The sequence below is a fragment of the Lynx rufus genome, unplaced genomic scaffold, assembly GCF_022079265.1.
Source record: "Lynx rufus isolate CCGP_SWC_20201006 ecotype Redwood Valley unplaced genomic scaffold, mLynRuf1.p SCAF_6, whole genome shotgun sequence".
Classification (NCBI taxonomy): domain Eukaryota; kingdom Metazoa; phylum Chordata; class Mammalia; order Carnivora; family Felidae; genus Lynx; species Lynx rufus.
The window spans coordinates 90,361,370-90,389,117 of NW_025814878.1; the positions used below are offsets into that span (position 1 = coordinate 90,361,370).

At 35.4% G+C, this 27,748-nt stretch overlaps 1 protein-coding gene across 2 annotated transcripts in view; it reads left to right on the forward strand.

Annotated features, from left to right (window-relative positions):
- The window catches only part of KHDRBS2 (KH RNA binding domain containing, signal transduction associated 2), a 577,798-nt gene that overhangs the window by 529,768 nt on the left and 20,282 nt on the right, over positions 1–27,748 (forward strand). For both annotated transcript variants that reach the window (XM_047102966.1, XM_047102967.1), the window contains one exon: positions 4,455–4,537. In XM_047102966.1, the coding sequence (XP_046958922.1) occupies positions 4,455–4,537 (83 nt within the window). The remainder of the gene's footprint in view (positions 1–4,454; positions 4,538–27,748) is intronic.

Sequence of the window (27,748 nt, forward strand, 5' to 3'; positions counted from 1 at the left end):
TGTAGTATCCTTTCCAAAATATTGAAGCAAAATGTAATTATGAGAATAATCAAACAAGTTCAGAATGTGAGACAGTCTACAAATAATTGGTCTAGACAACTCAAAAAGGCAGTGTAATGGAAACCAATAAAAGTCTGGAAGAGTTTGATAGGGATTGCATTAAATGTGTAGATTGCTTTGGGTAGTATAGACATTTGAACAATATTTGGTCTTCCAACACATGAACATGGAATGACTTGCCGTTTCTTTGTGTCATATTCAATTTATTTCATCAGTGTTTTATAGTTTTCAGAATACAAGTCTTTCACCTCTTTGGTTAGATTTGTTCCTAGGTATAGTATTGGTTTTTTGTGCAATTGTAAATGGAACTGATTCCTTAATTTCTCTTTCTGCTACTTCATCATCGGTGCACAGAAATGCAACTGATTTCTGTATGTCGATTTGGTATCCTGCAACTTTACAGCATCTTTCACAGTGCTAGAAGAAACAATCCTAAAATTTGTATGAAACCACAAAAGACGCCGAATACCCAAAGCAATCTTGACATAGAAGAGCAAAGCTGGAGGCATCACAATTCTGGACTTCTGTAGTGATCAAAACAGTATGGTACTGGCATAAAAACACACACATTGATAAAGTAGGACAGAACAGAAAACCCGGAAATGAACTCACAACCATATGACCAATTAATCTGCAACCAAGCAGAAAAGACTATCCCACAGGAAAAAGACAGTCTCTTCAACAAATGGTGTGAAAACTGGAAGGCAGCACCACTTCCTTATATCATACACAAAAATAACTTCAAAATGGATTAAAGATCTAAATGTGAGACATTAGGAAGTCTAGTTAAAATCCTAGAGGAGAGCACAGGCAGTAACCTCTTTGACACTGGCCATAGCAACTTCTTTCTTAGATATGTCTCCTAAAGCATGGGGAAAAAAGCAAAAATAACCTATTGGGTTTACATCAAGATCAAAAGCTTCTTGCACGGTGAAGGAAACAATCAACAAAACTAAAAGGCAACCTACAGAATGGGAGAAGGTATTTGCAAATGACCTATCAGATAAAGGGTTAGTATCCAAACTCTATAAAGAACTTCTCAAACTTAACCCCCATAAAATAAATAGGCAGAAATGGGCAGAAGACATGAATAGACATTTTTCCAAGGAAGACCTCCAGACAGCTAACAGACACATGAAAAGATGCTGAACATCACTCATTGTCAGGAAGTACAAATCAAAATCACCATGAATATCACCTCACACCTGTCAGAATGGCTAAAATTAACAACACAGGAAACAACAAGTGTTGACAAGGATGCAGGAAAGGAGAACTCTCTTACACTGTTGGTGGGAATGCAAACTGGTACAACCACTCTGGAGAACAGTATAGAGGTTCCTCAAAAAGTTAAGAATAGAAAACAACCCTATGATCCAGCAATCACACTACTAGGTATTTATCAAAGGATACAAAAATACTAATTAGAAGGGATACATTCAGCCTGATATTTATAACACCATTATGTACAGCCATTATGTACCATTATGGAATCAGCCTAAGTTCCATCAACTGATGAATGGGTAAATAACAGATATATATATATATATATATATATATATATATATATATATATAAAATCTATATAGAGAGGGAGGGGATATTACTCAGCCATAAAAAAGAATGAAATCCTGCCATTTGCAATGACATGGATGGAGCTACAGAGTATTATGCTAAGTGAAATAAGTCAGAGAAAGACAAATACTATGATTTCACTCATATGTTGAATGTAAGAAACAAAACAAACCAGCAAAGGGGGGGGGGTGGGGGGAAGAGAGGGAGGCAAACCAGGGAGAAAACAAAGAGAGGTAGGCAAACCAAGAAACAAACAGACTGTTAATTCACCCCTGAGGTTGGGGGTGGGGGAGGTAGATGTGTAAATTAGGTGACGAGGATTAAGGAGGGTACTTGCTGTAATGAGCACTGGGTGTTGTATGGAAGTATTGATTCACTATATTGTACACCTGAAACTAATATTACACTGTATGTTAACTAACTGGAATTTAAATAAAAACTTAACAAAAAACCTGGAGGACTACATTAGTTCTAAAAATACTAAGCAGACATAATAACCAAATGCAATTCACAAATCTTGATTGGATTCTGATTTTTAAAAGGTAGCTGTAAAAGATGTTTTTGACAATAGCAGAATTTTGACTATGGACTGCACAGTAAATGATATTTGGGGATTATTAGGAGTGTTTTTGGTGGGAGTAATACCATTGTATTTATGTAGGAGAATATCCTTATACTCAGGAGATCCAAGCTGAAGTATTTAGGGATGAAATATCAGATATCCAGAATGGATAGAGAGAAAGAGAGAGAAAGAATAAGTATCACTTTCCAATATGCCACTTAGTAAAAGTTACTGAAAGAGATATTTCAGGAAGAAAAGAGAACTAGTGAAAATTGAATTTGGTAAAAGATTTCATATACAAACAGTGGTGGTGGGGTGGGGGGGTGGTCCTTAGGAAAACCACTCTGCTCTCAGTCCAGACCAGAGTGCAATAAGTTGGCCTTGTGAGAGAGACTCTCCAGGTAACACAAAACAAAATGATAGATTATCTGGTATTGTTGAATATTTTAAAATATGATTGCTAGTTTGATATAACTGTTGGGATAATTAAAAACAAATAATTTGAATTATATAGAAAATCAAGAAAATAATAAAATGAATGAGGAATTATTAACATTAGGAAAAACAAAAAGTATGTGAGAATAAAAAAATAAGTGTGTTAATCTATTTGGAATCTTAGTGAATAATATTTATTGTTATTTAATGATAATGTAGATATTGACTAACGAAAGTTATGATGAAAACTATGTTAATGTGTAGGGAAAATATGGGGAAGAGTCTATAACAGAACTAAATACTTTACAACCTGAAGGGCTAGCCAATAGGGAATAATCAAAATTCATAAATCAAGGAATGTTAATTTAACCATATTACTTAATAACACAAAAATTAATACTAAAATAATAGATGAAAAAAACTTAAAGAGAACCAGGGGTTAGAGAGGGACAAGGAAGTGCTGTTTTTTGGCCATAAACCCTTTAGTATTATTTTTAAATAATCTTATACGTTAAAATTAACTTCCAAATATTTAATTTTTTAATTCAATAGAAATCTAATTAGAATATTCAAAGATCAACTGGAGAAACTATTGCATACTGCAGAGCAAAAATATGATGAGATGGAAACCATAAGTGGAAAAATAAAAGAAATTGAAGTCAGACTCCGAAAACCCCATTTATAAATAATAGCATTATATAAACGGTAAACCAGATGGAGAAGTCATAATATTTTTAAAACTTTCTTAAATTCATGAAAATTATTAGCTTTCAGATTAAATGGGATCAATGATCTTAGTCAAGATTGAAGTAGAAACTTTCATATCCACACATTTTTTAAGTTTCTGAACACAATAGATTTATAATCCTCCAGACTGAAATGAAGTTATGAACTTGTGGGATGGGTTGGAAATGCATTCCAGGGAAAGAGACATACCAGCAAAGGTCCAGAAGCAGAAAAACCAGAGGTTTTTTCAGAAGTAGGGAATAGTCCAGGTGGATGGCTAGGGTTTCGAATAAAGTCAGTGACTACAAAGGGAAATAAAACTAAATCTCTCACTAAGTGATCGGATAACTGCTAGCTTGCTTTCACATTCTGTAATGACAAGTCTGCCTTAGCTTTGATACCATTTTAGTTAGATAATAAGACTCACCACCAACATCATTTTGTTTATGAGACTTAAAAAGTATAGAATGCACAGCAAAATAAATGGTCTTTCTTTTTTTTTCCTCTTCCCTTCCTTCCTTCCCTCTATCCTCCCTCTCTCCTTCCATCCCTTTCTTTCTTCCTTCTCTTCCTTCTCATCTTCCCTTCTTCCCTTCCTTTTCCATCTTCTTTCCTTTTTCTTCCCCCTCCCTTTATTCTTTTTGTTTGTTTTGCAATGATGACTATCATTTTCTCACTGCAAGTTGATCACAATTTAAGGATCCCGTTTTTATAGGGTAAGAAAAAAAAACTCCCAGTGGGGCTGTAAAAAATAAAACCACCATTATGTTAGCACACTATCTACCTATAATATTTTCAAAAAAAAATTTATTTTTCATTCATTTTCTTCAGTACTACTGATCAAAATTCTGGATAAATCCTAGAGCAGGTATTGCTACTTCAATAATGTGCTGAGTTCAATTATTAAACATATTCTGATCCATGAAATATTATTCAAGGTTATGAAAAAATTGTTCATCTAGTAAAATCTGATGCAGAGAAACTAAGCAAACATAAAAACTAAATTAAGGTCACATTATATAAAATCTCATTAAGCAAAAACAGACCAAAGTTAATCAAGTTGATTGCTAATAGGTCTCTCTACCATTTTCTGCCTCAGGGGTATGATGATGGCTACGGGGGTGAATATGATGACCAGACCTATGAGACTTATGATAACAGCTATGCCACCCAAACGCAAAGGTAAGGCATTTGCTGTCTAAAGCATCCTTGTCAGGATTATTTCTAATCCTGCTATTTTGTTTCTTGTATCAGAGTACCAGTTATATTATGTGAGAGTTTCTAGCAGTGGTTTTTCTCCATTGTCTCTCTAAATTACTAAATTGCTTACTAGACTGAGGTAAAAGAAAATAATCTAGCAATTGTTAATAATGGTAGTGTGTTGGGAAGACTTGGTGGCTCAGTCAGTTCAGCGACGGACTCTTGATTTAAGCTCCAGATATGATCTCAGGGTTTCTGAGATCGAGCCTGCTAGGGATTCTCCCTCTCCCTCTGTCTGCCCCTCCCCAACTCATTTGCATGCGTGCGTCCTCTCTGTCTCTCAAAAAATTTTTAAAAATAATAGTAGTGTGTTATTTTAAGACTAGGTGATTATCATAACCAGTAAAACTCATTAAATAAGTTTTATGTAACAAAATACTGTTTTAGAAATTATTTTAGTAAATTCATAATTAACACAACAATGAAACACAAAGCACTTGCTCAATGGAGCTTTTTCCTCCTAAATGTAATTTTTAAAAAATATTTATGTATTTATTTGAAAGAGAAAGAGCATGCATGCCAGCAGGGGAGGGGCAGAGAGAGAGGGAGAGAGAGAATCCCAAGCAGGCTCTGTGCAATTAGAGCAGAGCCAGATGTGGGGCTTGATCTCAAGAACTGTAAGATCATGAACTGAGCTTACATGAACTTTGAAATCAAGAGTCAGATGTTTAACCAGCTGAGCCACCAGTCACCCCTGTAATTTTTATTTGTAAAACAAAAGATACAGGAATGCTTTTAGTGCTCTGAAAAGGGAAAATTTGTAAAACATCTTATGGAATGAATAATTTCTTTCCTATTTTGATGGATCTCTAAATCATTATTGACTATATCTCTTTAGATTGATTAAATTTGAAATATCAATGAATTTTTACTTCTTTAAAGTCATTTTTTTGAGGTAGTATTTACATACATTAAACTTTGCCCATTTAGGGTACAGAGTTTGTATGAGTTTGGCAAATGCAAACTATCAAGTGACCAACATCAAACTTAAGTTATAGGGCAATTTAGTCAGCCCCAAATGTTTTTTTATGGCTCTGTACAGCCAACTTTTCCTAGGCCCTGGAAACCACAATCAGTTTTTTGCCATTACACTTTTGACTTTTCTAGAATGTCATTTAAGTAGAAGTGATACAATATGTAGGCTTTGAGTCTGGCTTCTTAGCATGATGTATTTGATATTTATTTTATGTTTTTACATGTATCAAATTTCTCTTCCTTTTCATTACTATGTAGTGCTTCATTGTTAGGATGTGCTATAGTTACTTCATTCATGGGTTGAAGGACATATAGGTTGTTTCTGTTTTACTTTTTTTTCAATTATGTAAAAAAAATTGGCATGAACAAATTCATTCTTAGAAAAATCAATCTTCTAAATATTTTTCTGAAAAAAAAAGTTACAATTATCATGGGAAAGTAGGAGGAGTCCATATGACAGTTAAGTAATTCTTCACTACCTATAATTGATGGAAACCAATAAATGTTGCAAAATCATAGCATTGTCCATTTATTGATGAACTTTACTGGGACTCAGATCTGGATGCTTCATTAAGTAATATTTGGAGGGGAGGTGACAAAGAAAGAAACAACTTTAAGGTCATTATGGAGTGGAGGAAATCTACATGTACTGCATAAGGTGCATTTTGTATGGTCTGAAGGACAACATAGTGAAAGGCATGAAGGGAAATTCTACTTAGAATATTGTGGGCAATTAGGAAAAAGATGAGTGTGAACTGATACTTTTAAAGCTAAGCATAACATATCATTATAGAAATGACCATCTTCAATTTTGAGTAATTGGTTAATTCAAAGTATGTGAAATAGAAGGGCTATCATGAGCTAAGGGTTTATATTATGGGTGATATCTTAATTGTCCCAATTGCATATTGAAACACAGCAAAATTATTTAGGATGGGAGAAAGTTTTGCATCATGTTACAGACACTGAATATTGTATGCAAATTGGCTATATATTTATATAGCATCTGCTAATATTTTCAGTCAAATTATTAGCTCATTCTCGTATATTAGTGCATAAAAATGGTGGTAATAAAGTTCTATAGCTTGTTTCAGAAATGATTTGGTAGAAAAAACAATTACCACTCACTAAAAACACAACTAGAACAGAGTAAAATAATTTCTTGATTTAGCTCTATAGAGCTACATTCAGCTGATAGAGATTTTGAAATAATTTTCTGAAAGTGAGAGACTTTCTGCATCTTTCTCTGGTGAGACTTAAATGGGCTTAACTGACCCTAAGACACAAGGAAGAAAATTTGGGGATTAGAATAACTTATTTTTGAACACTTAAAAAGTAAATGTTAGAAGAATTGAACTAAGTATGCATAAAAAGTAATAGAATAATTTCAGAAAAAAATTTCTCTTAATGAACTATAATTTATATGTAAAAATATATTTTCTATGCACTTCTGCTATCTTCTTTTTTTCCCTTTCCTATCTATTCCACTTCCTATGGCTAAATTCATCCCATCCTCGTGGGCGCTGCTCAAAGCCAACTCTTCCAAAAAAGTTTTTCTTAATACTTTATTTGGGAATAACCTGGTTTTGCTCTATCAGCACCATACATTTATTTCTCTATGGCACTTTCTCTCTCTGTCTTACATTTTACTTATCACTTTTACTACTTTCCTAGAATCTTTGTCTCATACCTTCATGTCCCTCACAGTATCTAGTGTTGAGTCTTTCATAGGGTATTACTGAATAGATGATTGTTGAATACATGAATGTCAGACCTAATGCCTACCTACACTGTGAAGATACAAAATAAGAGCCTCTTGGGGTGCCTGGGTGACCCCATCATTTAAGTGTCTTGGTTTCGGCTCAGGTCGTAATCTTATGGCTTGTGGGTTTAAGCCCCACATCAAGCTCCACACTCTCAGCACAGAGCCTACTTGGGATTCTCTCCCTCCCTTTTTCTCTCTGTCCCTATCTCTCTCTTTATCTCAAAATATAGAAATAAACTTAAAAAAAAAATAGAGCCTCTCCCCTCAAAGGAGAATACAACATGCAAGATTCTATGTAATACATTTATTGACAAAATATTTATATATTGCTGAGATATCTTAGTGTTTAACCAGAAGTGATAAAGAAAACAGATAATGAACTTAATTAAAATGATACTAATATTCTATGATACAATAATTATAAAATATCTATTTTGGTCAAAACATATCCTTGATATTGGTAGAGTATCTGGCACACTAGAGGTTCTCAGTAGAGATTTGTTTAATAAATGAACAAAAAATAAATGAATGCATTAATGAATGAATGAAATTAACAATGTCATTTCAGAAAACTCTGTGAAGAAGAATTTTTAAATATAGTACCAATTTGTAATAGAAATGGATAAACACTGAGAAAATTCATGACATGATCTATTAAATTCCTATATTTAGATTATTTCTATCAATCCAACTATGCCAGCAGAAGGGAATATTAACAGTTTAGTTAGATAAGAACTTATTAAATGATTATATGTGTCAGAGAGTATACTTGCCATGCAGTGACAACACTTATTTTTTGAAATTTTTAATTATATTTTAATATTTGCCCCTAACAATTTGTTTGAAGAGTCATTTGTGAGCTGTGTATATATTAAAATAACTATATTATAAGTGAAACAACTATAGAGTAACCAAGTATTAGAACTTATAAGTGAGAGAAAGTTTATTTTTATAAGAATCAGTATAGAACTATTTCTCTTTAAAGTGGTGGCTCATTAATTGGACTTTTAAAATTATGATTTTGATTTATGGAGGAAAATGGAGAAAGTTTCTAAAGTTGACCAAAGAGAAATATATGAGCATAAAACATCTCCATCATTTATAAACAATGTGAATATTATTTTGGCACTGTCATGGCCAAAATTAGAAGAAATTCCAATTTAGAATCTGAAAGCAAAATAGCGAATTATGTGTGACTTAGCAGAATTGATATAAAAAAATAAAAATCTTTACAGAAAGTGGTCTTTAAATGACTAGTCAGAACAGGTGAATACAGAATTTGTAGAAATTATAGAGTAGAATCTGGCAGGTACCTAAATGGAGTAATTATATCATCTTCAATAGAGAGTCTAAGGGAAGTTCACAAGGTAACACACTAGGAAGGTTCACCTGGAGTTCAGAAGCTATAACAACTTTAATTAATCCCCAGTTGTCTTGTAAGGTGTCATTAGTTCTGGAAATTTTCAAATGGATCAGAAAAGGGACTTCTCTGAAGATTCCTTAGGAGGCAGCTCAACATAAATGACATATTAAGGACTGGTAAAGAGGACGATGATATCACGGGTCTTGGACCATCTTTTTCTCTTGCTCTGTGTCTATGAGAATACAAACTTAAAAAAATATGGATTGATGAGTTTATTATGCAAGCATCAACTTGCAGTATTAGTATTGCAGTTTCCAGGGGAACTCAATTATTGAAGTCTTTGGATTAAGACAAGTTACATCCTGTGATTAACAACTTTAATTGGACTAAATATTAAATTCTGTCCATGTTCTCAAACCCCATTTTTTATGTACTCCTCAAAGTCATTAACATTTTCAGAGATCAATCTTCTGAAATTATGTAAATTCATAAGGTTTTACCAACCAATTGACTTTTCTCAATGCCCAAATTTTCAGCAAGAATCTATACCAAACCAAAGCCATAGATGTAGGAAAAAAAATTTATTGGCATGCGCTTAAGCTCAAATAGTAATATTGCAAATGAAAATCAAAAGACCAATTTTGATCATGGATTCTAAGGGCAATTTAATTTGGGTGTGAAATGTTAAGAAACTATAATTTCCAGTGTAAATCTTTTTTTTTTTTTTAGATAGTTGAGCTTTTTTTTATTGTTTCATTTCTACATTTAATTCTGAATTAAAAAATTGTTTGTTTTGGTTTAGTATTTATAGTCCTTCTGAAGTGATAGCAATGTAGTTCGTTTTGCTTGAATATTACATCTACCCTTTGCACCTGGGACGGAACTATATATTTTCTTTACAGGTGCTTAAACCCTAATTGGAATATTTCCCTTTATTCTATTTTTTTTAAGTTAAATTCAATTTAGTTAACATATAGTGTAGTATTGGTTTCAGGAGTAGAATTTAGTAATTCATCACTTACACAGAACACCCAGTGCTCATCCCAACAAGTGCCCTCTTTAATGTACATCACCCATGTAGCCCATCCCCCCACCCACTTCCTCTCCAGCAACCCTCAGTTTGTTCTCTGTATTTAAGAGTCTCTTATGGCTTGCCCCCCTCTCTGTTTTTATCTTATTTTATTTTCCCTTCCCTTCCCCTATGTTCATCTGTTTTGTTTCTTAAATTCCACATATGAGTGAAATCAAATTGTCTTTCTCTGATTCACTTTTGCTTACTATAATACGCTTTAGTTCCATCCACATTGTTGCAAATGTCAAGATTTCATTCTTTTCAATTGCTGAGTAATATTCCATTGTATATATACACAACACATCTTCTTTATCCATTCATCCATCGATGGACATTTGGGCTCTTTCCATACTTTAGCTATTGTTGATAGTGCTGCTATAAACATTGGGGTGCATGTGTCCCTTTGAAACAGCATACCTGTATCCCTTGGATAAATACCTAGTGTTGCAATTGCTGGGTCATAGAGTAGTTCTATTTTTAATTTTTTGAGAAACCTCCACACTGTTTTCTAGAGTGGCTGCACCAGTTTGCATTCCCACCAGCAATGCAAAAGAGATCCTCTTTCTCTGCATCCTCGCCAACATCTGTTATTGCCTGAGTTGTTAATGTTAGCCATTCTGACAGGTGTGAGGTAGTATCTCATCGTGGTTTTGATTTGTATTTCCCTGATGGTGAGTGATGTTATCTTTTCGTGCGTCTGTTAGCCATCTGGATGTCTTCTTTGGAAAAGTGTCTATTTACATCTTTTGCCCATTTCTCCACTGGATTCTTTGTTTTTTGGGTGTTCAGTTTGATAAGTTCTTCATAGATTTGGGATACTAACCCTTTATCCTATATGTCATTTGCCAATATCTTTGCCCATTCTGTCAGTTGCCTTTTAGCCAGTTGCTGTCAGCCAAGGTCAAAGAGGTTGCTACAGTTTTCTTCACTAGGATTTTGATGGTTTCCTGTCTTACATTTCCTGTCTTTCATCCATGTTGAATTTATTTTTGTGTATGGTGTAAGAAAGTGGTCCAAGTTCATTCTTCTGCATGCCACTATCCAGTTTTCCCAACACCATTTTCTGCAGAGACTGTCTTTTTTCCTTTGTAAATCTTTAACTTCAGATTTGTATAATAGGCAAAATATCAAAATGGAAGACTTTGCTTTCCTTAATTCATGAATCAGGTGAGGAATTCACTAGGAAAAGAATCTTATTTTCTGTAAATTCCAAGTGACTGTGCTAGGAGAGCAAATATACATCTCTTTCTGATATTTAAGTTCTCAAAGTTTTCTAGAATGAAGACCCTTTTTTGAATACCTGTATTGGTCAGGGTCCACACAGTAGAGGGGGAAATTACTCTTAAATTAGGATAATTTGAGAAAAGTTTAATAAGAGAACTATTTTCAATAGCAGAGTATAGGGAAACCACAAGAGACAATACGATGCCCTGGCACTAGTATCCTTGGGGCAAGGTGTTTGTCACCAAAATTTGTTTTGAGAGGAAACAGAGAATACTATTTGGAGAGGTCTCCTGACAGGAACTCAGACTTCTGATTCAGAATGGTAGCTCTGGTAATCCCACAAAGAGAAGAGTTCAGGGAGTTAACGCCCTGACCTCACTTTCCTCCCTCCTTCCAGTCTCCTACTCTTGGTCTTATTGGTTGAATACATTAGGAGGCAAAAGACAAGAAACCTAGTATATGGAGTTGCTGTTAGTCATCCCCAGAGTACAGAGCAGGCTGGAGGGAAGAATGGAAGTGTGTAGGCAAAGGGAAGAGAGCCAGCACAGCATACAAAAATTGTATCATACGTTCAACAACTAATAATTGTACATATTAATGTCAGTTGCTTGAAGATGTAAATAATGACTTGAATCATTATGGAAACAGTAATGCTTTTAAATGAATTTGTATTTTATTAATGAGAAAGCATCTACATACTTAAAAAAAAAGTCAGAATACACAGTGACCATACAAATGTACATTTGGTGAACCAATGGGTTCTCGGACTCCTTCGCATAATTTCTTGGCTCCTCAAGGGTCAGAGCCCACACAATGGGAACCAATGCTGTGTTGTTCAGAGACTACTTGAAACTAATGATTCATAATAACTAACATTACTTTTGGCCTAGCCGTTGTGTTAATTGTTTAGGCCAATTTGTCTCATTTAATCCTTGCAGTAACATTTGAGGCAGAAAGAACTGAAGCTTAAAAATGTCAAGTGATTTTCCCAAGTTCATTCAGGTAGTAAATGTTGGATTCAAAATCACATCTTCTAGCTCCAGACGCCTTATACATAAAGACTAATAGTGTCTGAAAATACTAAATCAATTCATTGAGTCAACAGATTTTGTTATTACCTGAACAAGCCAGAGAATATGCATTTGATATAATAAAAATGTAGTAAGTCATTTGCATGCTTTTCAAAAGGTTCTGACAAAAGGATAATTTCAAGCAAGAAAAACCATGTGTTTAGGCTGTAAATTTAATGCGATCCCTGTATTTGATACTAAGAGTCTATGGAAGCCCTTCTAATGAAAATTTAAGTGTAAGTCACTGCAGTTATCCAGTAATTTAATAAAATTTATCATATTAAGTATATAACAGCTTTTCCTATTCATTTAAGTGGTACTATTCACTATAAAATGACTCACCCTCATTTTGTAATTCAATTCTCCTATGTTTCAAACTATAGTCAATGATGAGATTGAATTTACAAAAGGTTATTGGATTTGAGATATTTTCCCAGTTATTCTACAAGTTAGTTGTATTTTCATGCCATCTACAGATCTCTGCATGCATGAACAGTGGATTGGCTACTGCTTGGATTTACTTCAACAAAGTGAGAATCCAGCTCTTGATACACACTATTTTTTTGTCCTCATCTGGAATACTTATTTTAGGCATCTAGGATACTTGCTGTTGATTTTAAGGAAGAATGTGTTTTCGCAAATTATCCATTTATTGCATTTGTTGATTTTTTATTACTATAAGATTAATTTTGATAACTACTTCCCTAAATAGTCAATTTGTATTTAAAATATAAAGGGCAATAAAGGGCACCTGGGTGGCTCAGTTGGTTGAGCGTCCGACTTAGGCTCAGGTCACAATCTCACAGTCTGTGAGTTCGAGCCCCGCGTTGGGCTCTGTGCTGACAGCTCAGAGCCTGAAGCCTGCTTCAGATTCTGTGTCTCCTCTCCATGACCCCCCCTCTTGCACTCTGCCCCTCTCTCTCACTGTCTCCCACAAACATGAATAAGCATCAAAAAAAATTTTAATAGGCAATAATATATCTTTTGCAAGACTTTAATAAGAAAAGCTAGAAAACTATTCTCCCTAGTCATTTGAATGATGAGTCTCCCAAGAAAACTTAAGGAAGTGTCCCAGTTAGTAACTGAAACCTGTTTAATCATTTACTGAGACGAGGATATGTCAGCATGTCAGTCATTTCTTCTCAGCAGATTACTTTATAAATGGAGACACACCTCAACTAGAAACAGGAAAGTATGAGGCAAACCATCTGCAGTGAGAGCTTTGGAAAAGGGAGCTGTTAGATCATCGTAGACTCTTGAAGAACCTGATGTGTTGCAAAAAGTCTAGTATTAAGGCCAGTTAAAGAGCCTAAGATGAAATTCTGACTTCAATAGTAATTAAAGATACTTAGCTCCACCAAAAGAAAAAAAAAACATATTTAGGGGCGCCTGGGTAGCCCAGTTGGTTAAACATCCAACTTTGGCTCAGATCATGATCTCACCATTCATGAGTTCAAGCCTCACATGGGTCTTGCTGCTATCAGCACAAAGCCCACTTTGGGTTCTCTGTTCCCCTCTCTCCCTGCCCCTCCCCCGCTTGCTCTCTCTCTCTCTCTCTCTCTCTCTCTCCCAGAAATAAACATTTTTTAAAAAATAAAAACATATTTAACAGGTAGTTATCAACATATTTAGGAGTCACAAATGCTCACAAGTGTATATAATTGTCAAGGTGCAACAATAAGGAGTGGTGGAGACTGGCAAACTGGAAAGTGCATGCTCTGTTGAAGGCAACTATCTTCTGTTCAAGTTTAGGATATCATGGCCATATAGTTCATGTAGAGTAAAGGGTACAGGGGTGTTAGATGTTTTTCCCCATGAAATCCTGTTTTCCAGTTACTGTTGCTGCATAACAAACCATCCAAAAGCCAAGTGGTATAAAATAACCATCTTTACCATGCTCTCTTATAATTGAGGATTTTGTATATCAGGAATTCTAACAAGGCACAGCAGGGTGTCCTGTTTCTTCTCCCCTACATCTGGAGCCTCTCAGCAAGAAGGCTCAAAAGGTAAGGATAACTCAATGGCTGGGATATGGAATCATCTGGAGATTCTTCTCTCATCTGTCTGGCAGCTGATGCTGGATATCAGCTGATACCTAAATTGGGACCACTGCTTAGAATGCTCATGTAGTATTCCACGTTGCTTAGCTTCCTCACAGCATGGCAGCTTAAAGCACCAGATTTGAGTACTCCACAGAACAGAACAGAAGCTGCATTGTCTTTCATGACTTAGCGTCATTCTGTCAAGTCCATCCAGATTCAAGAGAAAGGATATGAGACCTCACCAGTCACTGGGGAATGGGAATGGTTCAAGGATAGAAAATGATGTTCTGTCCATTTTTGGAAAATGGGACTTGCCACATCAGTTTTTCAATGCAATGCCCTGATGTTTTAAATGTTGGCAACTAATTTTTGAAAGTTAAGCACTATAGAGACTAAAGCAAATATAACTGTGGGTAGCCAGGTCATTGTTTTCTAAATTCGGTTCTACACAAAATAAACAAGATAGAGAAGTCAGTATCCAGAAAATGCTTCCAAGGGCACAGTAATAAAAGAGTCCTTCAAAATGGTTATTTGGGGGCACCTAGGTGGCTCAGTCGGTTGAGCAACTGATTTCAGCTCAGGTCATGATCTCACAGTCTGTGGGTTTGAGCCCCACATCAGGCTCTGTGCTGACAGCTTAGAGCCTGGAGCCTGCTTCAGATTCTGTGTCTCCCCCTCTCTCTCTGCCCTTCTACTGCTCACACTCTGTCTCTCTCTGTCTCTGTCTCTCTCTTTCAAAAATAAATAAACATAATTTTTTTAAATGGCTATTTGAGGGCACTATATGGTCCATGAAGGATGTCCTAAAGTCCAGGAGTAGACTCTTTGGAGACAATTGGTGAAAAAGACAGACCTGCAAATAAACATGTAGCATGTGATAAGTACTTACGCTAGAAAGAGGTGCCAGAGGATATGAGAGAACATAGGAAGCTATCAAGTAGACAGTTACAAGAAAGTACCAGAAGCTTCTTTTTTTTTTTTTTTGAGGGAGGGAGGGGGAGAGAGAGCATATGCAAGTGGGGGAGAGGGGGAGAGGGAGAGAGAGAATCTTAAGCAGGCTCCACGCTCTGTGTGGAGCCAGATGTGGGGCTCAATCCCATGACCCTGGGATCATGATCTGAGCCGAAATCAAGAGTTGGACGCTCAACCAACCGAGTCCCCCAAACGCCCCCAGAAGTTTTCTTAAAAAGAACTGATGCCAAGCTGTGATTTAACTGGGTAAATAAAATTTAGCCAGACAAAGGTATGTACAAAGACAAAGATATGAGAATATAATTAATTACTAAAGAACTGCATGTCCTTCAGATGACCTAAGATACTCAAGAATGGTAGAGCATTTAGCTGAAATGATAGGAAAGGAACAGGAAAGCCTAGATATAGCACTCAGATGTACAAAAAGAATGATTTTTGGATAGAGTTTGAGGTTGTCATCATATCTAACAGTTGGCAAAACCAAATTCATCTTTGGTGATGGTTATGATCATCCTTTTTTTGAGTCAGCCTGATTTGGTCATTTGAGCTCAGCAAGTTCTCTATTAGTTGCTATTCCATCCTTTTTCTAAATGATCCTCCTGTGCTTTCATTGTTGTCTTTTGTTTTTCAATCAGTTTGCACTTAAATTAACCAAAAAAACAAAACCAAACAAACAACAACAACAACAACAACAAAACGGTCTTACTTTATTGCACTTGAACACTGGTAATGAGAGAAGGGAGGTATTTTTCTTGAAACACCCATGGTCAAGATGAAAAATATGGACTTTGTGATCTTGAAACTGTAGAGTAGGGGAGAGAAAAAAAACCCATACAGAACACTTTAGATCCCTGGAGAACCTCAGAAAAGGAAACAATTTATCTCAGATGCATGTGGAATAGAGCCAAAATAAGATACATATATTAGTAATTCCCCATAATTAGGTTTCCCTTTATAATAATCTCAACACCTTATTTTACTGTTTCATTAAAGCTGTTTATAAAGAGCTATTTTCTAGGGGCTAGAAGAACAGTGAACTATATGGTATATGTAAGTACAGGTATATGTAACTATCCCATAGTTACAATACTGTGGACTAGATGTTTCATATTCAGAACTAATTATATTTTATAAAGGTAGTACAACACATAAATTATATGTTGCATCTGGGCCAAAAATATATATTCATCTCATTGTATTGAAATAAATGAGTGACTATAGTAGGCAGGACATAAATAGCTATAAATAACTAATCATTTTAGATAAGAATTTTGTTGCCTAATGATTTCGACATTCAGTTGAAGAAAAATTGGGAGTTCAGAGTTTTTGGATTTAGAATTCAAGTGCTATAAGTAATTGTGAATTAGTATTATATAATATTCAGTAAGACCAAATTATAGATGTGTGAAAAAAGCAAGAGTGGAGTGTGAAGGGCTAGTCAGGAAACACTTGACCATTTCTAAAATAATACAGAGCAGCTGCTATATGCAGAGGCCTATACTGAATATTTCATAACATTATCACATGAGGTAGACAGCTTAATCCTCAGATCACAAAGAAACTAGGTTTCCAATGTTTACCTTGCCCAGGCCTAGACAAGGTTCAAACTGATTTGTGTACAATTCCAAAGACTGGGTACTTTGTACTAATACCATAGTGCTCACACCTCAGCTTATTAGGAAACTCTTAAACTGAAGTAATATCTTCTCCCCTGTAATCTCCATTTATATATATTGACCAGTAATCAGCTTGTGAAGCTACACATAATAAATCATTTTGGTCCACATACCAGCCTTTATGAAGATAATGTCCCTCTATCAATATCCAGAATGTGATAGAATGCATTCTTGGCTACGATTCCGCACCCTCCCTAAGTTCACACCCTTTGCTCTGTGATTTTTCAGTGTCTCTCATAAAAGAGGCAGAGTGTTTGCCTCCTCATTGTCCTGTATCTTGCTTTGACTAATGGAATAATGTCACATCTGAGCCTACACATTAAGAGGACTATGCATTTCCCACTTGCTCTCTTGCTGTTGCCAGAATAACTTCTCTAGATAGCTATTAGGCCCTTAGTCTTGGCTCCAGAATGAAATGGGGAGTCTGCACCTCAAGGAGTCCAATCCCAGTTCTATCCAAGCTTGAAACAGAGCCCCCAGTGATCCCAGCCTCTGGGAAACCTCTAGCCAAACAAAAACACACGACCTAAACAATTGTCTCTTAGTGCATGATATTAATGTTTTGTAATTGTTTGTTAAGCTACATTATTGTACCAGTAACATGTAGTATCCAAGGTCAGTACTCACATAGAATGGTTTTCCTCAACTGTTGTCTCTGGTTGACTCCAAGTATGGAGTCCAATGACTCCAGTTGTCCAAGTATCCATCCTGAGGTGTGGCACAGTGATCTCAATACGTTACATCAGAGGAGAATTGCCTGGTGCAAAGCAGTGACATGACTACATCCTGTATAATAATGCTTCTTATTTTAAAGCACTTCAACATCATCTGACCATTGTCATATCATTGGGTTTTATTGAATTTGTTTTCAACTGAAAATCTAGGTTCTTCCTAAATGAACTTCTGTCAAGCCAGTTCTCACACCATCCTGCATCTTTGCAATTGATTTTTTTTAACCTAAACGCAGAAGTGTACATCTCTGTGACATTTCACCTTGTTGTTGAGTCCTTCTATTGTTGATTTTGAACTACTTTTTTGAATACTCATTCTGAAAGTCAGAATATTAGCTATATTTCTTAGCACATCTTATATTTCTTTATCAAGTACTTTTCAAAAAAAATTTTTTAGAAAGACAGAGTACCAAGGACATAGTTCAGTAGCAACCTTTAAATTGACATTGACCACTAATTAAAATTCTGCTTGAATAGTTGTAAACATAGCCACAAATCTACATGGCTGTACTGTCAGGCAGCATACAAACTATTCACAAAGAAATTATGTAGTATTTTAAAACTATTCATTTACTCAACAAGCATTCATTGAATGTCACTATTTTGCACCTATACATTCAAAACAAAAAAGGCATAGCCTGGTTGTTGATTTATACACAATTAGTGCAGTTTGTTTTTTGGGTGTTTTTTTTGTCTTTTGTTTTATTTTGTTTTATTTTGTTTTATTTTGTTTTATTTTATTTTATTTTATTTTATTTTATTTTATTTTATTTTATTTTATTTTATTTTTATTTTTTACAAAATATGATCCTGGACTTCTGCATGAGAAACACCTGCAAATGAAATTGCAGATCTTGGGGTCTTGCGTCTTTGTGATGCTTATGCACACTAGGTATTGAGAGTCCTTGAGCTAAAGGAAGAGACAGAATTTAAAGAAAATCCTCATTCAATGAGAGCTGCTCTACATGAAGATGTCAGCAAGGCAAATGGGAAGGGGTAACACCTTGCCTGGGAGGCCAGGTAATGCTTTAATAAGCCAACCATTGAGCTAGACCCCAAGAGGATGATGGATACCTTCTTTAGTGAAGAAGTAGAGGAAGTTCCATCTAGATTGAAGGATACCATGGTCAGGGGAATGGGGTGATGAAATGATTCATGATTTTGGGAGACATTCTACCATGTCAGGGTGTAGGGTTTGGTAACAGGGGAGTGATAAGGAAAAGGCTAGATAGGTCATTAAAATGTAGATACAAAAGGGACTTGTATGCCATACTAAAGAATTACCACTCACAGTCTGGGATTAGAGAAAAGGGAAACATGAAAATACACAATTACAGTTCAGTTCACAGCATGCCACAAGGATGGTGCACAGAGACACAGCCTCACCTGACTTTGGTAAATATTGAGAGTTTCTGGAAGAATGTGGCTTTGTTTCCTCACATAAAGAAAGACTTGTCAAAACAGAATCATTGTTATTAATTTATATACTTTCCCCAGACTTTGTTTTATTTATTTAAATTTCCAAAGTCTGGTACATGAAAATAATCCTTTAATAAGTAAAAAGTGGTTCTGGAACATTATGCAATAGAGGTGAGATTCCATTTCCAATTTGAATGGGAAGAATATAAATCACCATTAACACATAGCCATAGTGCAGTTTGCACCAATGAATTCAGTCTCAAAGTCAACTAGAATACTGAAATAATTAGAAATTATACTGATGTTTACAGAGCTGAAATCTTACTGATATTCATGAATTATGATTCAGCCAAAAAACTAATGTGTATACAGTTGGAATTATGTCCATTTCAAACTAGGGTTCAATAACTTCTATGTATTTGTACCAAAAGCATGTAACAGCTCATTTAATAATGTCATGTATCACTGAGCCTAATTAATCAGTCACTTGAAGGTCTTATCTATAGAAAATAATTGCTATGTTCTAATGATAATTCCATGCAAAAAAACCCCAGAAGATTAATGTTTTTGTTATAAAATTGCTCACCCTTCATTTATGTAATAAAGGGTCAAAGTAAGCAAAAAATACAAGCTGAATTGGAAAAAAATGATTAAAGAGAGTCTATAAAAATAGACCATTTTCAGAAATGTATGTGTAGTGTTGAATCCAGAAAGCAAAAGTATATCTAAATGTATTTCTCTCTCTCATTTGGAGCATGAGGTTGTACTCTCAAAATACCCATTTTCTATAAAGCAGATCATTGCAAAGCTGATCATAATTCTACACTAGATGCCTTATATGGACCATCTATCTTGATCATTAATCTATGAGCAGAACAAATATGTCACTTCCCTCATGAATAATCAGCCTATATTTCATCCTGTGAACATTAAATACCATCAACTGAAACTTAAGAGGGCATGTATGGTTATTTCATGTTTCAGAGTATTTCAAGAAGATGAAATTTCTATCAGCATTGCAACCTTTATGAATATGAAAAAGGGGAACTTTATGTCTGTGCCTTTATTGATTGGACAATTACCCATTATTAATATTTACTAAGTGCCTGATATGTACCAGGCACTTATCATGGGGCTGTCTCAGGTTATCTCATTAATACTTGAGGTAAATATTATTATTGCCATATTAAAGGTGAAGAAACTGGAGTTCAGAGAGATTAAATGATTTGTCCAAGATGACACAGTCAATGAAAATGGAAAATAGCAGCTTTCAGTGTTCAGTTCAAATACTTTTTTTTCTGTATTCTGTGTATCATTTCTATAAGAAATACTGATTTTCCTCCAAATGGATCCAAGAATGGATTGTGGACTTTTTCTGTCTCATAACAAGTTACCTTTGAGTGAGAGATTTATATCTTTGACTTTCTTAAAGTAAATTGTCCAGGATAACTGCGAAGGGTTATTTGTTCGTTCTCTCTCTCTCTCTCTCTCTCTCTCTCTCCCCCTCTCCCTCCCTCCCTCCCTCTCTCACTCTCTCACTCTCTCCATCCATCCATCCATGCTCAATGTATTTGGTTTACTAGTTAATCTTGCAAGGCACAAATTTATATTCTATTTATAAACAAATACGGCCACTCTATAACACAATACTTTTCTGTGTAACACTATTGGTTGGATTGAATGAATGAATGAAATCAATGAATGGATTTCAAAAATATTTTAAACTATGCCAATTTGATGGAATTCCAAAGATACTTTAGAAATACATATGTATCTAAAGCATTGATCTTCTCCCTTGTTAGAACTCTGTGAAAGCCAACATTTCCATGCTGACATTTGAGCATGAAAAAAAGGTATTTGCATTTTAGTTGAAACATGTACACATTTAAAAAGGAATGTATTTCATATAATATTTTGTAGCACACACACAAAATTATCAACATATTTTCAATGTTTAAGAGAGTTTCATTTATTTAATTTTTTTTATTTATTTCTGCATTAGGAATGTATAAGTTATGCAGTTGAGTTTAAGTGTTTCATGTGGTTTATTTTTATACCAAGTTTTTATTTACTAATAATTTCAACGATAGTGAATTCTCAAAAGAGAACATGATCATATATGTGAGCACTGATTTCTAGTATAATAGTTAACTTGTATGTTTCAATTCTCCAGTTGCCCTCAAAATAAAGGCCAATTTCTAAATGGAAAATTCTTGAATGGAAAACGAAATGTATAAAAAATGAACACATAGGGTGGTTAAGTAATTTAAGCTATATATTTTTCATATTTAAACCTCTTATTAATTACAGTGGTATTAGTATTTGTGATTTTAATCTAAAAACATGAGATTAAGAATTTTAAACTATACATAGGTGGATTCACTCATAATTAGCAGTTATAGTATGTTTTCCTTCCTATGTTTTTCCTGTATAACTGGATGTATCGTAGTTGTGTTTTATATCTATCTGTTTTAATAATTCAGAATATTTCATTTCTAAGCCCTTGAAATTAATTGGTAGCAGCCCAATAAATATTATGAGTCTTCATTTCTATCTACTTGTAGTATTAATCCTGGCAGTGCACTGAGGCCACCATTCATTTGTACAAATTAGTTACCAAATTCAAGCACATTTGGTTGCTTTTCAAAATGTATCAGTGTGTTGCAATCATAATCTACATACTAGGTTTACAGGTTTGTAAGTAGTACTTTCATGGAGCTTTATGAAATGTAACAGAAGGCTTTAATCATCATGTAAGTAGATATAAAAATAAAGAACTACCAATTCGAAATTCGAGGGTGGGATCTGGGCTGAAAACTTAACCTTTACTTGACAAATATTTCTGGAAACACAGCATAAATGCACAACATAAAAAGGCTTCAGTGAAAATGCTTAGGAGAGCAGTTTTTTCCCCCACATTTTCACAACCTAATAAGCCACAGTGTTCCCCAATGCATTGCTAAGAGAATGAGTACAAGATCCAATCCCTTTAGCCAGTGCCCCATATTTTTTAAAAATGTTTTTATTTATTGTTGAGAGGGAGGGAGGGAGAGAGAGAGAGAGAGAGAGAGAGAGAAAATGAATGAATGAATGAATGAATGAATGAATATGTAAGCAGGGAGGGTAGAGAGGGGGAGACACAGAATCTGAAGCAGGCTCTAGGCTCTGAGCTGTCAGCACAGAGCCTGGGGCTCAAACCCAAACCCAGGAACCATGAGATGATGACCTGAGCCAAAGTCCGATGCTCAAATGACTGAGCCACCCAAGTGCCCCATGAGAGCAGTTTTCTTTAAGAGTAAAAATTTTAAGAGTACTTAAGGGCTAAAAATAGGTAGTTATAAGTCTCTCATATTAATACATTAATCAAACCTCTCTATCCCTTCTCCTAAAATATCATTTTAGATATTTAAAAAAAATATTTTTAATTTTTTTTTTTATATTTGAGAGAGACAGAGACAGTGTGAGTCGGGGAGGGGCACAGAGAGCCGGAGACAGAATCTGAAGCAGGCTCCAGGCTCTGAGCTGTCAGCTGTCTGACGCTTAAATGAAAACCACCCAGGTGCCCCTAAAACATTATTTTATATATTTTTTTATTTTTATTCAATTTGGAAAATAATTAATGAAGCTTTAGTTAAAACTCATCCTCATCTATCTGTCCTACTTCATAGACACAGATCTTACTCCAGAATCAAGAAAAGATTGAAGTGAAAGACAACATAGCATGAACTAAACGCAACTAGAACTTATAAATGTGGAAGCTTTAATCTTTGGAGGACCACAAAGAGCAATGGTGTATTTGTAACGTGTTTAATGATCTCTGGTAATTTTTATATCCTACCAAAGTAAACAGCTGGAAAATTAAGCAATGTGTGGATTTTTAATAAACTGCCTCCCCTATTTTTTTTCCCACTTACACCAGTCTAACTGGTTTGATGATATGAACACATCTTCTAGAGCGGAGCTCTCACTTATATTACTGCCAGTATCTCTATTTGTAACAAGTGAATGTCCAACACATTTCCTTTTTGAGCTTGGTTAGTCTCCGTAGCTCCTGAACTAGCCTGATCCACCATCAGTGTGGTTTCTCCCACCACACAAACACGGACACCAACTGCTAGATTGTGAAGCACCATAGAAATGTGTTATTATGTCACAGGTGGGTGCACTAAGAACTTGCTTGGAAAAATAGTTTGACTGTGGTGATGATATTATTTGGTTTTCTAGAAACCGCATTTCATCCTAATGTTGTCTATTGTGCTCACTGCCACTTGATTAACTGTCTTAGTAAACTGCTAACGTAGTCTATTTAGGGTAAAATGCTCCTCTGTCCACCAAAAAAGAACTGGAATTTTCCATACCTGATTTTCTTTCTCGTTTTACAATTGATCATTAATAAATTGATCTCTTTCCTACCTCTTTTACTTCACTTCCTTATATATTGGGTTTTTTTTTCCTCCAAGTATTTTTTAGTGTCTACCGTCTTGATATCAAAAGGCCAAAATGTTGTGCACAATTTTACTAATAATTACATATTTTTAATAAGTCATTTTAGCTAACATGTTGTATCTTGATTTTATCTATGTCTCAATTCCTAGGTAAGTTATATATGCTATAACCACCACAGTAATTAAGGTCCAAACCACCAATAATTGTCATTTTAATGAACACTTCCACAATTGTCGCAATGTGTTTAGATACCTTGAGAGCTAAATTTTCTAAAATATAAGGTGGAATAACAGTGAACTGAAAATTAAATAACCAGGTTGTGTTTAAACTGAATTTGTTCACTTTATTCACATTTCAACATTATTAAGAACATGTAAATGAAACAAATGTAATAAAATGATAGTTTGTGAAATAATGAAAAGTATAGAGCCAACACTACAGTCTACTTTCTCTAGCTAAATCTTGTATGATTTTAAAGTTCAAAAATAATATAACAATGTAAAAATCACAGATGCATTAGTCAGTTACAATATTTTTAAGCTGTCAATCTGAATTTCATTCATATCAGAAAATAAATTTTTTTCACTGCTCCCATTACTGTCACTATAACTAGATATTCCTTCTGAAGCATACACAAAGTTTTACAAAGATATTTATAGCAAGATATTCTAAGATTATTCATGTTCAAACACAGTCATGTCATCTTTGAATTCTTTTATTCAGTCATTTATTCATTCAACAAACGTTTACTGGATGCCTGTTTATCTTCAAGGGACTGCTTTAATTGCCACCATATTATTTTGGATATTGGGCATAGCTTCTTTAGTAAGGAGATCCACAATTCAGTGGCCTAAATAAGAAACAAAGTTTATCTCCCTCACATATAATAGACATGCACAAGTAGGTGGGCTCTGCTTCATGGCGCCATTCAGGGATCTAGGCTATTGGAATGTCATCGGTCTTAGTTTGGCTGCTATGACACAATACCATACATGGGGTGGCTTATAAAAAGAAATTTATTTCCTAAAGTCCTGGAGGCTGTAAGTCCCAAATCAAGGTGCCAGCATGGTTGGGTTTGAGTGAGAACTCTATTCTAGGTTGTAGACTTCTGTCTTCTTCTTGTATCTTCACATGGTAAAGAAAGAAAGAGCATGAGAGCTCTCTGGGATCCCCTTTTCAAGGGCACTAATCTCACTCAGAAGGGCTCCACTCTCAACGATCTAATTACTTCCCAAAAGTTCCACATCCTAACACTATCACATGGGGGGGTTAAGATTTCAACATACAAATTTGGGGAGACAAAAAGATTTGGTTCACTCCACCATCATTAACACAGTTTTCCAAAATAGTTCCAAGTCATTCACATTTCCAATCAGTTACATAAAGTTGAAACAAAGTAGAGGACAAAGGAATTTACTTTTATGCAGATCATTAAAACATTTTTACACATCACTCTACATCTATGCTAGGAAATATAATTCTGAGATAGTCTTCCTTACGCAAAAGACAACTGGACTTGGAAGGGATAACTAGAAGTCTTCTCTGTCCAACCCTCTGGCTATGCACATACAAGTGAATACACTTCTTCTCATTAAAACAAAGATACCTACCTACTACCCAAGAGAGAAAATCCAAGTTCAGTTCCAATTACTGCAGCCAGCTCAAAATCCAGAAACTATGGAAAATATACAAAACTACATTAGGTTTTGATATGGTTCTTTGAGGTCTGACAACCTATAAAATGATGAGCAGATTGTCTTTGCCACTCTCAACTTTCTTCCCCATACATAATACCCAATATAAAGTGTTGGAAAAGGAACAGAATCACCACAATAGAAACTTTCATTGGGAAACACTGAAGGCTCCATAGGCAATAACAATTATAAAATCCGCCAAGTAGACATTAAAAGACACCTAAGCAACCACGCTGAAGTTTTTTGGGTAGTGCATCTGGCAACCTTGTGGGTTTTTTCGTGTTTGTTTGTTTTTGGTTTTTTTTTTTGTTTTGTTTTTTCTGGAGATTATACCAGATTTACTAGAAGGTTCTTCTTTATCCTAATGGATAAATGGTCTTAATCCATAGCCGCATCTGTATTGAGTCAAGTATAGTGTGCCCTCATTGGGGACTTTATAATTTTTACGGCCAGCATGCTTGTACATGTTCAGGAACCTGAGGAATGTTCTAGGAATCATACGTGGCAGTGAAGTCTAATGGGAAGAGGTGAGGGCATTTTTGAGCAACCCTCATCTCTTCTTTCTGTCATACAGAAACAGCTGACTTCTCTAATCCTGCCAAACCACAAGTTTCTGAACACTCTTTCATTTTAAATTATAGAACTCACACATAAATCAGGCAGAAATAACTTCTCTTAGCAAAGTTCTTCACTTCTGTTTCTTCTGGAAAAATGGCCCAATCTTATTTAAGCACATGACTTTTGTAAACCTTTCTAAAAACAGCAGGATTAAGAACATTTGGGCTTTGTTCAGCTTTTTCCTGTAGTGTCAAAATATATGCAGACCTATATGCAGCCTACTGTTCCAAGTTCACAGGCAATGGCATAACAAGGCCTATTAGCTTTCTACCCTACTATAATTTTTCTCCTTGCACTCTCCACTCTCCCACTAAGCTAATGCCCAGTATTTGGGGGATTTTAATGGCAGTTCTACACTTCTCCCTACTCATTTCTTTGACCAATTGTTGTGACAGAGAGATTCAAAGTTCAGTGGCTCAAACAAGATAAAAACCATTTTTTCCCCCACAACAATCCCTAAGGTAGGCAGTGGTTTACACTAAGTCTGCTCCAACATGATCATTTAGAGACAGAAGTTCCTCTCATGTTGCCACCCATGACTTCCTAAAGCACTGTCTTTATTTGCATGGTAACTGCCAGATCATTACTTTGAGTGCCTTCTACCAACTAAGGAGATGACTGCACAAGTCCAAGATGAGCTTGTCATTGAATTGGAAATAACCTCAGGGTTGCCACTCCGACTTATGTGTACACCCTGTGCTTCCTGACTTAGTCACAAGGACACATCTAGTTGTAAGGATAGGTGAGGGATGTATTTATTCGCAGTGCAGCCATTTGTCCATGCAAATGTTTTCTGAGGGAAGAAATGAGAAGTAATGTTTAGACAAGCAAAGGTATGGACTCTGACAGAGACCACTATGCTTATTATCCGTTATTTTGCATTATCCATTATTTTACAAATATCTGATACGTCCCACTTTCCCGTTTTTAGAGTAGCTAAAAGTTAAAACTCCCTCTTGTTGTGGATGTATCATTTAGGACAGACAATAACTGTAGTTTCTTTGTCACGGTCTCTCTCTTTTTCCCATCCCTTACCTTCATCAATTAAAATTGAAACTGAGGGGGCGCCTGGGTGGCTCAGTCAGTTAAGCATCTGACTCTTGATTTCAGCTCAGGTCATGATCATAGTTGTGAGATGGGGCCCCATGTTAGGTTCTGTGCTGAGCATGGAGCCTGCTTAGGATTCTCTCTCTCCTTCTCCCTCTGTCCCTCCACCACTAACTCTCTCTCTTGCTCTCTCTCTCAAAATAAGTAAACATTAAAAAATTCAAGTTGAAATCCAATGAGAAACATAGTAATGCCACTAGACAGAGTTTGGAGCTAGTGGTCTTCATACAGCACGTTGGGAAACATAGTCAGGTTTTTTCAAGGAAACATGATTGTGACAAAGGGAAAGAGAAGCTGCTGTCGGTGCCTTCATTTTCTCTTCATCCATATAAATGGGAATGCTGCCTGTTAAATCATATTCTCATGACTTCCATCTCTTGATCATCCAGGGAATCAATGTAACATCTCTCAGAAATTTGCGACACATGCATGAGGGTTCTCAATGAAGCTGTATCACCCCTTTTAAGCTAAGTATGTGAAAGAAGAGAGAAACATCCAGCCACTAGCCAATGGCCTTAGACCTCTATAGTCTCAAGGGTGGGAAGAAACACATACTACCATACATTTTTGCTAGATAATTTGTGTATAGATATTCTGGGCAATGAAGGCTGCACTCAGTAATCTTCTCTTTTTCCCAACTACTTTGTACTAAAACTGAGTAAGTGAATTCTCAGTTGCCTCCCTAATTTCTCTCTCTCATTTTCACCTCTAATACATAGACTTGTATTTTCTTTTTTGCTTCGCTTTCCTTATTATCAATGAAATCTAAAGTATTTAATATAATGAGACCTATGAGATTGCCTTGAGGGATAATGACAACCACAACATTTTAGGCCTATCTCTCCTTTCAACCTAACCTTTTGGTATCTGTGGCCCACACTCAGCCATTATATAATTTGGTATTTGATCTTAAGCCATTTTCTTGCCTCACTTCATCAATGGACCAGTGGCCCATAGAT